The following is a 10,635-nucleotide window of genomic DNA, read 5'->3' on the forward strand; positions in this document are numbered from 1 at the left end:
TGATCCACCCCACCCCGGATCCTCCGCGGATCCACCGCCCGTCTCCGGTCCCACCGAGCCACCCGCGCGAAACACCCCATGCCACCTGGCTCCCGCCAGCCCCCACCTGCCCGATGAAGCAAAGTGAAGCAAAGCTTAAAAGAGCACGGGGCGAGGGGGGTGAGCGGCTACACATCTCATCGGTACCAGTAGTTGGGATACTTTTTTCTCTTTTCTCACTCACCATAGTATTTACACAAACATCTCCTCACCTCATCGCCTTCCCTTCCTCCTCCTCCTTCTCCCGCTGCCGTTGCCCATCTCTCTCACCGGTACTGTGCAAGGGCAACAAGTAGTAGAGATGGAACAGTACATCAAAAACACACTAATGTACACCTTCTCCCGCACAGAGGAGGGCCAAGAAGAACTAGCTGCGCTGGTTGCGATATCCGTTCTTGCGGGCGTGCTCGCCGTGTGCTTTAATTACTCGGTCGAGTTACTGATCGCACTACTTGTCGTTGAGCACCCAGTGACCGGATTACCTACTTCTTCTCCTCCCTCTTCGTCCTTGGCGCCGCCGACCCCACCAAGGAGTAGGAGCCGAAGATCCCGTCGGGATCGGGAACCGGGAGGAGATGAGGAGACACAGCCCTTGGTCCTCCGAAGCGAAAAGGTGTTTGTCACAGACAGCGTCGCGGGGACTATTAGACATTTACGCAGGATTGGTGGTCGGACTGCGCCTTGGAGAGGGTTCATCGGAGCCATGGCACTTTCTTTCTTCGATGGAACGGTCGGGAACTTTGTCATCCCGAAACTGCAGTACTGGGCCGGAAGTGAAGTCGCTGGAAGGGTTCTCGGCGGGACACTATCCTTGATAGCAGTCTCAAGGCTGAGTTTGACTATCCTCTAGTTCGTTCCCCTCCCATAAATAAAATAGGAATAAACAGTACTAATCAACAAAACCCCAGCATCCAAATCTCACACCCCCAACCAACAACCTGGCTAATCCGCTACGCCAACACCCCCGGCACCTCTGTCCTGGCAACCATCCCCTCTGTAATCCTCAACGGCCTGCTCACCCTAACAACCCTCGAACTCCCCTTCCTCAAATACCCACCGCACTACACTTACCTCCCGTACATCCTAACCCCCCTCTTAACCCTCTTCCTCGTCATCCCCTCCTACCTCGCCCTCACACGCGTCCGCGCATCGCTCCTGGAGCCGCATGTAGACCCAATCATACCCATCCGCAGAGTCAAAGGCGGAGTAAGCCTCTGGAAGGCGTTCGCCCAAGTGCCGTATGCTAGGCTGGCGTGGTTCGTACTCAAGGGGCTGCCGGTGTGGCTGGTAGTCAACGGGGCTTTGTACGGCGTTGTCGCCGCGGCGTATGTGTGGGTTTATGGCGCTGACGGGTGGATCCAGGGATTGGTGGTTTTTAGCATGGTCTGCTTGACTGTGAGATTTAGGTTGTGATCCATCGGTCAACCCACTGATGGTAGTGGGGCGAAGGAGGAGGTCATGGGGAAGAAGAAGGAAGGAAGAGGAGTTTCTTACGAATGGGCGTTTGGAAATGACATTTTCACCATTACTGCTTCTTATTTGTGTTTATTCATTCGTTTGTTTGTTGTCTTCTGGTTGTTTGCAATGTCGTTAGATCGAGATATTAGGTATTTACAGTACTAGTACGCATGAAGCGGGTTTTAACATGTGGATGGGTAAGAAACGGGAGTAATGTACCGTACGGTATTCGAGCATTGGACTAGAGTAAATGGAAAAGTGAATCAGTTAAGAACGCGCCGGGGTAGGAGAAATCTGGAAATCTCAGCTGACGTCCAACAGTAGGAAGAGGAAACCTGGAAGAGCACACAGTATATTATATTTGCCCTCTTTGGGCCGAACCCGGGGATGCGATTTTGTCGAAAACTCTATAGCGAGGGTCCGGGCAGGGTCCACGGATACGGCCTGTTCCAGCGTCGCAAGTATGATACGCGCAGTGCAGTACCGGTACCCACACAGAAGATACTGTACTTGTACGGTGGGCACCGCAAACAAACCATGACCAATCAGACTGCAAAGACTTGCCAAATTCTTCGACGTAGGAACAGACTGCAGGTCTGTTCCACTCCATACCATACACTGAACCACTACTACAGCACCGCGATCACGGCCCAACGGGTGCGATAACCCCCTGAGTGAGTACTAGTGGTCGTAAATTAAATTCCTATACCAACAACACTCCCATTAGCAGTACCGGTACATCATCTCCTTGTATCTGTTCAATTCTATATCTTCACTCCCATCCGCCTGTCCAAGGAATAGGGAGGAATTTCAACATCAAAATATCATAAGATAAGAAAGACAGAGCTCAACTCAAATATAGCGAAAGACACAAACCGTTGGCACCCCACCAAATGCAAGTTCAAACAAAAAACCCATCACATGAGAAAAGAGGAATAGTGACAGGACAATTCTTTTTTTGTTTTGAGAAATGATTTCCCGGCTGTACCGTACCATGTGAATCCGCCTTACAAATAATAAACGGAGAACGGGGGAGGAGAGGGAGGAAAAAGTTAGAAGTAACAAGCAGAACCCTTTGATATCTCCGAAAATGAAAAGAAAAAGGTGTGAAAATGAAAAATAAAACACATGATGGAACCATAAACTTTGGCAATACCCCTCTCCCCCAAAAAAACCCCATTTACTGAATATAGTGATCAAAATATTTGGTAAGCTTGATTTTGAGCCTGTCCTACTGGCCACTGCTTATTCCATTAGGACCGCTTGAACCAATGGCGTTACCAGATCCGACAAATGAGAGACCTCCTCCTGAGCTCATAATGCCAACAGGCGGCTGCTTCTTCTTCTCCCTCATTTCTGGCTGGCGTGCGCCCTCAAATCCGATCCCAATTGTGCCCTGCACGTACTCCTGTTCGCGTCCCCTCTCGCGTTCCTTTTCACTACCTTGACCACGAGCACATCTCTCTCTGCTATCATTTCGATCTGACGCCGAGCGCCCCGTAGGTTCAGTGTTCGATCGGTATTGAGCTTGGCGGGAGGACCTTGAATGCGGTAACTGGCTGCCTCTGGACGAATCACCTGAGCAGTAATAGTTCACCTCCTCAAGTCTTCCAGAACCGGGACCGTGCGAGCTTGTACGGGTTGGAAAAGGTGCCTGTTGCAGCGAGGCCGGAGGTACGCGATGCTCGCGATCAGACCGTTCTCTTTCAGTACCTCGTTCACTTGAGCTGCGCTCAGTAGTAGAGGTTCTTCTCCCGGGAGTGTGTTGACCACGTGATGATGGACGCGGTGGAGCCGGAGACTCTCGGTGGACGGGGGCGGGGCTGATCAATTGCGAGGATCTTGAGGATCGATTGAGAGGTTTGTCGAGAATAATATGAGCCCAAGCTTCGAGGTCCACATTGGTCTGCTTGGCCGCCCTCATAAATGATTCTTCCTATCGGCTCACAAAAAGCTGTTTAGCAAATTACCACTAAGTATCTTCTCGAATGCGCGATAGCTTACCAGAAGTTCTTGAGGGCTAGGCCTCTGCTCCGGATCCTTGATCAAACAGTGCTCAATCATCTTCTCCAAACTAGGAGGGAATGCCTTGTTTTTTGGCAATTTGGGCGCAGGCTCGTTGACGATCTTCTGAAGCAAATCAAGAATACCCATTGGCCCAGCACTGGCCCGGGTCCCAGCACTTGTACCGTCTGCGTCAAAAGGAAACCTCCCAATGGCCAACTCCAACAGGGTCAGTCCCAAGCTCCATACATCTGATTTGACAGAGTACTTGGCTCCTTTGATTCGCTCTGGGGACATGTAAGTTGAAGTACCGACAAACGTATCGGCGATCGAGTTGATTAATTCTCCAGAAACACCAAAGTCACACAGCTTGATGGAGCCTCGAGAGTTGACCAAGATATTTGAGGGTTTGACATCTCGGTGCAAGATTCGATGGACATTATAGAGGTAATTTAATCCTTCCACAACGGCCTCCGAGATCTTTCCAAGAACATCGATGCGAATCGGGCCAATCTTTTTAGCGATACCATCAAGAGATCTGTGATATTATACCATGTCAGTGAATGTATTCACAAGGCGCGGCACACACAGCCCAATGAGGGGTTAATATCTGACCCGCAATCCATGTATTCCATGCACATAACCACATCCCCTTCATTGAGGAAGGCACCGTAAAAAGACACAATATAAGGGGAGTGACATTCCTGCATGATGTGTAGTTCGCGAACGATCTGCTTCCGAACCGACGGCTTAGCGTCTATGTGGATGACCTTCACCAATTTGTTAATATAATTCTATAGGAAATCAACACGGCTGGGGGCCGAGATGACGAACCTTTTTTGCCATTAAAGCTTTTGTTGGAGCATGGATGACTTTGCTAACAGTCCCTCCGTTCCCCGCACCTAATTCATTCACCACCTTCAAATCCTCCGCACGTAAATCCAGCTTAAACTCGACACCGATTTCAAGAGTGCTGAGTTGATCACTTAGTTGGTCATTGTGGGCATAGTATCTACTCCCGTTTCCGCCAGGAGCCTGGGTGTCTGGGACAGAAGGGGCTGCGGCAGGAGCTCCACCACCTCCTCCTCCACCGAGCTTTAGCCCCTTAACATTCTTTCTCTTGAGCGATTTGCCTTTAAAGCCAGGTTCCTCGGTCATTGTGTTGTGATTTAAGGAGTGTTGGGCGGAGGTGGATGGGGGAGTGGAAGGTTAGGATGAAAGGAGGAAAGAAAAAAAGTGAGTACGAGTACTAGTCGCAGCTCGTGTGTCCGAGGGGGGGGGTTGGAAACGGTAGGGCTCAGGAGAACCTGCTGTCGACAAATACCAGACGCAGGGAAGGTAAGGACCTTTGAGAAATGATGAGGGGGAGGGGTAGTTGAACCCTCAGTGTCAGAGGAGGGGGGTGGGAGAGAAAGGAGGAAGGGAGGAGGGATGAGTTGATAATTGACGATCCTTGTTGGCCAGGGCCTCCGTTGCTGTAACTTGCCAAAGTTTCCAAAAGGAGCAACGCGAGGGGCGCGCGGAGCCGTGGTTTCTACCGGTGCTTCACAATCGCTTCAAGTAAATCGAAGAGAAAAATAGGCTGCTAGCGAAAACGGGCGAAATGATAGAAAACACTCTCTACCGCCCACTGGTAATGTAACACTACTGTGGGAGGGCAGATATCAAATCAACTCAAAAGGAGTGTATGTGGTGAATAGTAAGGGGGGAGCAGAGTCGAGTAGAATGGAGAAGAGCAATAGAGCACGGTAAAGGTATCGTGGAGAGAATCACTCAAAAGCTACTCTAACGGAAGAATGGAAGGACGCAGGAGCAATAAATAGATGAAAAGGAGAGGAGCTAACGCAAAGTACTGGTACGGGAGAGAGAGCGTCTATAGGATGTAGAACGAGCGGCGAGGATAGTCGAGAGATAAGGTAAACAGACAGATGACAAAAAAAAAGAAAAGAAAAAAAAAAGGGAGAGTGAATAAACTAAGTCTGAAGAAGACTCCCTATTCAACCAGTCGTTCAGGGGTGATGTTCGAGCCACCCGATTGCCCCTCAATTGCTGAGGAAAAGTACCTTCACAGCCCAATATATACAGTAGAGGTACCTGTTCTGCGCTCTTTTGTAGGTATTGTTTTTGTAGGGGGGGGTGTATGGAGCAATTTCCATGTGGCAGCCTTGTTGAACATTCTGCTCGTGTACTCGTACTGTACTCGTACAGTACCGTACTAGTCCTGGTATGTGTTTGAGATAAAAATGGGATGACAGAAGCGCCCCGAAAGCCAGTCAAAGAAAGGCGAATTGGAAAGGGGCCAAGACAAAAACAAGACATGTCTGGAATGGCCAGGGTGGAGGGAGAGACAAGTAAACCAACACGAAGGAAGTGGCAGTGAGCTATTCTAGGAAATCCTTCTCACCCTTTTCCCATTATTATCGCATCGTACATACCGTAACTGTCCGTGGACTCGCAAAACCAAATACGCCAGGCTCGAGATCCTCTGATAACGTACAGTGCTCACTGGCCTGCCGTGCCCTGTACTCGAGTATGTTGGGTAAGGTTTGTGAGTATATAAAGAAAAGAAGGAAAAAAAAAAGAAGGCGGGTGGGGCCAACTTCCAGCAAACTGGGCAAGTTATGCCGGTCTGAAAAGTACTCGTAGCCACTGGGTAGTTGGTGGTACCGGTACTTATACAATACCCAAGCAGGACAGTAGCATCATAGACTATTCAAGGACAAATAATTTATGCACCCAGAGACCAATTTAGATGATTAGAACCAAAACGGGATATTTCTATGAATCAAATCTAATCGTTGGTATTCTCCCGGCGCTTTTGTTCGCAGAGCGTTCAGAGGTATAGATATAGAATCTCACATGTGCATACTTGTATCATTTCCGGTATGTGTGCTAGAAGATGTTTCCTCGATTTTTGTTCCCAGAGTCGATTTGAGGGGAGATGTCTCATTCGTTTTCTATGCGTGAGTAATAAAAATTTTCCTTTCCTTTACCCGAACAACAAACATATATCCCGCCGTCATATCCGCCGCTTGGAAATGTGATCTCTCATTGCATCGTGCTGGATGTTGTGCTGTGATTTGGCGACCAAGTTTCCAATATCTCATGGAAAAGAGCAGGCGCATCCTGAGGGTTTTGGACGTTGTAGAGTTATGATACCTCAAACCTCAGGTCGGGACATCATCGATACTCGAGAACCACAATCACGTGACCCAAAGGCTTGCCACAGAGAAGTTTGTTCGAGCCACAATTGCTGTACGAGTACGAGCACTCTATGATACTGCACAGGTAAGTTATTATCATACTTGAGTATGATATACTCGAGTATCATACTTGTATTGCACAAGGTCTGGAAAGAAGTTATGGAACAGTTATTTCGGGTTTGCCAACCAAATAATATATGATACCCCTGTCTGTTCCGGTTAATGGTTTCCTACTCATGTGCACCCCAAAACGCCAATAACGATCTTGGCGCGATTGATGTTCAACGCGTCTCTCGTCGCGTCCTGTTTCGTCCTTGACTGGACAATTCGGGTATCAAACTCCCCTCCTCCACCAACCCCGCAACGAATGCGCTGCGCTCCTTCACAAAATATATATTCAACCGGAGTGGCCCATCATGTCTTCTCTAAGATCACCTACTGCTACGCCTATAGCAATGTCTCCCCCCGGCACACCTTTACGGGATGGTTCTGTTTCGCCTGTTCTTACGCCTAAATCAAAAGTTGAGGCAATGCTGGCAGCGATGGAACCTACTGATGAGGAGAGCGATGGGAATGGCGACACTGCAGATGAAGAAGATAGTGAGATCGAATTGGACTACAAGCCAAAAGGCAAACTTGCAAGTCGAATGATGCCATGTACATCCGGCGCAAAGGCTACCAATCCCACCCCCACCACCGAAAATAACACAGCAGGCGACGATAATGCATATGAGCGTGTGAAGCGGAGCTTATTGGCGAGTAAGGAGACGGCCTCAAGAGACTCGATTTCGGATGAGGAATCGGGTAATGAAGAAGACGAGTCAGCATCTTCTTCGAGGGCTCTCATGCAGACCGACGATGACGACGACGACCTCCCTATTCTTACACCAAGGCAGAAACGAACCCCAAAGGCACCTCCAAAGGCATCCCCAAAGACCACTTCTGCACGATCTACAGAATCCCCCAAACAAAAGGGCCCATCACGGTCAAAAAGCACTACTCCTGTATCGGCCAGTGAGACCGAGGGAGAAGATGGGGGTGGTGTCCATAACTTTCTTGCAACAAATCCGAAGAAGAAGGCCAAATTCTTGGAATTGGTCGAGAAGAAGCGGAAGGAACGGCAAGCAGCGGAGGTGGAGAGACAGAAACTGGAGGAAGAAAAGAGGATGAAGAGGAAACAACTTGACGCTCAGTTGGGATGTGGATCTGGGGACGAAGAAGAAGAAGACGATGATGATTTGGGGGTTTTGTCACAAAAACCTCCGAGGCGGAAGTCCGGGAAGAAGGCATTGGAAGAGATGCATCGGGAGTCTCAGAGGATGGCTAGAAATATGCATCTCGAGCATCAAGCACGGACAAAGAAAACAATTACCAAACAGAGTCTCTTCGAGAAGTTTAACTTTAGGACTCCTGCTGAAAAACAAGATGGAAGCAGAAAGGATAGAGTGCCTGTTGACCCAAACTCAAGGTATGGATTACCATTCCAATTTATTTCAAATATAGTAATACCTAGCTTCAGTTCAATTGTTACCGGATCTGAAACCGAGCCTGCAGACCAGTCCAGTCCCAACTCCTCCCCATTGCCGGAAGTAGACGGGAGGTCTGCGGATGTCGCAACAGGTGCTATGGATATTGATGATGAAAGCCCATCGACTAGTGAGGGGCTAGTGCAGTGTGAATCCGGCCGGGTGGGTACAGATGGTTCTACTACGGTTCCTAAGCTCGACAAAGGGAAAGGGAAAGCTCGGGCTACTTTGGAAGGGCTTGATGAGGAAGAAGCAAGCTCCACACTCGCACTTAATATAGGGAAGGGCAAAGCTATTGAGGTCAGATCCTTGGCGCTTGACAAGGGGAAAGGGAAAGCGATCGTATCGCCGGGAAGGGCCAGACTAGTTCTGCCGCCTGTCAGAGTTGTTCTTCCGGACAGGTCTGCCGAGAATGCCTCTGATTCGGATTCGGAGCTTGAAATTGTAATGCCAGGAGATGAAGAGAGAATTGCCAATTCCGAGCGTAAGAAAATGGTTGATCAGCTGCGTCGAGTGAGGCGGGTGAAGCCACCGGTCGAGGTTCATGGGAAACCTAAGCTATCCGTTCGTGAGCTTGAAGCGGAACTGCGGAAAAAAGGTAGACAGCAAGCGATGCAAGAACGCGAAGAGCGAATTGAACAATTAAGGGCGAAAGGTGTGATTATTCTAACTGCTGAAGAGAAAGCCAAAACCGAACAGCAAGCTGTTGATTATATGGAGAAGGCACGCAAAGAAGCCTTGGCCATTAAGAGGAGAGAGAAGGAGGAAAAGAAAGATGGTATCAAGAAAGAGGGTGCCACTATAGATGACATGGACCCCAACGAAGACAATGAAGATGTTGACTGGCTCGAAGACGAAGATATCGTGGAAATACTATCTGGTTCTGAGGAAGATGAGGATGAGGATGAGGATGAAGGGGCCGTTAAGCCCAACGACTTCTCTGATGAGGATGAGAGCGGACTTGTGGATGGCCCAGGAAGCCCAGAGTTCCCCTCACTGTGCCCTCAAGATAATGACCTAATGTCACCGACTCCTCGGTTATCTGAGATGCCAGCTGCCTATGTTGATGAAGAAGCGGGTGAGGACTCAGACGAGAGTAATGGCGATTTCGCACCTTTCAAGACCCTCAAGAGAAGGGCTATACGGAAGAGTAAATCGCGCATTGTGGAAGAAGATGAAGACGGGGAGAGTGAAGACGATACGATTGAGTCTGAGAAGAGGATTGCGGAGTCTAAGATTCCCTCTATCTTCCGTAACAAAATTGCCCAGGCTCCTCCTGTAGGAATGACACAGCTTTTTAATGGGTTAAGTGGGCTTCCTCCAAGCGCTGAAGTCATTACAAGCCCGGGGAAAGTGAAGGAGAGGGTAGAAGCATTAAGACAGGATCCAGGGGAAGGGATTCCAAATTCACAGGGCCCCCTGGATTTCGGGGACGACATACTGGACTTGGGGCTCGTTGAGAAAAAGGGTGACAAAGATTCAGAACCGATTGAGGAGCCCTCGTTCCCAGCATTAGACCTATACTACGAGCCGTCTACACAAATGTCGAGTTTTCCTGACCCTACACAAGATGACGGATTTCTCAGGTCATCGAGCCCAGCACCTCCGAGATTTGATGAGGATGAACCATCATCGACAATGCAAATACCCGACTCACAGCCCCCCAAGAGAAAGAGGAGGAGACTCGTGAAGAGAGGCGCGGATCTTACGGCTATGGCGGAGGAGGATGAGAACGGAAAACAGAGTGACAGCGGGGGAAAGCTAGAAGAGGATATGGGGAAAAAAGAGACCGCTTTTGATGTCATGAGAAAGGCTGCAAAGAAGGAAAAAACGGCCGAAAACTTTGATAAAACGAAAAGTGGAGCGAAGGAGATGGTGCATGAACAGGCCGAGGAATCTGAGGACGAATATGCGGGTATTGGCGGTGCTAGTGACGATGAAGTGGGGGACGGACACGACAGCGACGTCGAGAAAATGATTGATGATGAAGGAAAGGAGACTGTCGACCAGGATGATATCGCAGCCTTCTGGGCTGAAAAGAACAAAGCCCAGGATGAGAAGGATGTCAGTAAACTGTTCAAAGACCTTCAGACAGGACTGTTCCGAAAAAAACGGGGCGCCGATTTTGACCTCGACGACTCGGATGATGACGATGGTGAAGCACGGAGAAGAGCCAAGAGACGGCAGATGGCAAAACTTAGAAAGGCATTAATGGCTGATGGCAATATCGAGAAACTTGCGACGAATCCTAAGAAGCTAGCTTTCCTGAGTGCAATCGAAGATAGAGACCGCGATGACGAAATGGACTTTCTTGATAAGGGCGAGGAAGATCTATTTATCGATTTGGGGCTTCTCGAAGACGGCCAAAGCTGGAATCCAAGCCAAAGCCACGATTCACGGGAGAG

At 49.2% G+C, this 10,635-nt stretch overlaps 2 protein-coding genes; one reads left to right on the forward strand and one right to left on the reverse strand.

Annotated features, from left to right (window-relative positions):
- Positions 1–2,179: 2,179 nt before the first annotated feature.
- On the reverse strand, positions 2,180–4,659 carry GSTUM_00011865001 (uncharacterized protein; the record flags this gene model as incomplete). XM_002842194.2 has 4 exons in its annotated part: positions 2,180–3,433; positions 3,502–4,039; positions 4,117–4,271; positions 4,336–4,659. 4 exons carry the CDS (start codon positions 4,657–4,659, stop codon positions 2,729–2,731), a joined length of 1,722 nt encoding a protein of 573 aa, XP_002842240.1. The 3' UTR covers positions 2,180–2,728.
- A 2,500-nt stretch (positions 4,660–7,159) lies between these two features.
- Positions 7,160–10,635, forward strand: part of GSTUM_00011866001 (uncharacterized protein) — a gene marked incomplete at both ends in the record, with an annotated part of 3,675 nt that continues 199 nt past the window's right edge. Inside the window, one exon of the mRNA XM_002842195.1 lies at positions 7,160–10,635. This exon is cut by the window's right edge and continues 199 nt beyond it. Within this exon, the coding sequence (XP_002842241.1) occupies positions 7,160–10,635 (3,476 nt within the window).

Source organism: Tuber melanosporum (genome assembly GCF_000151645.1).
Source record: "Tuber melanosporum whole genome shotgun sequence assembly, scaffold_91, strain Mel28".
In the NCBI taxonomy this organism is placed as follows: domain Eukaryota; kingdom Fungi; phylum Ascomycota; class Pezizomycetes; order Pezizales; family Tuberaceae; genus Tuber; species Tuber melanosporum.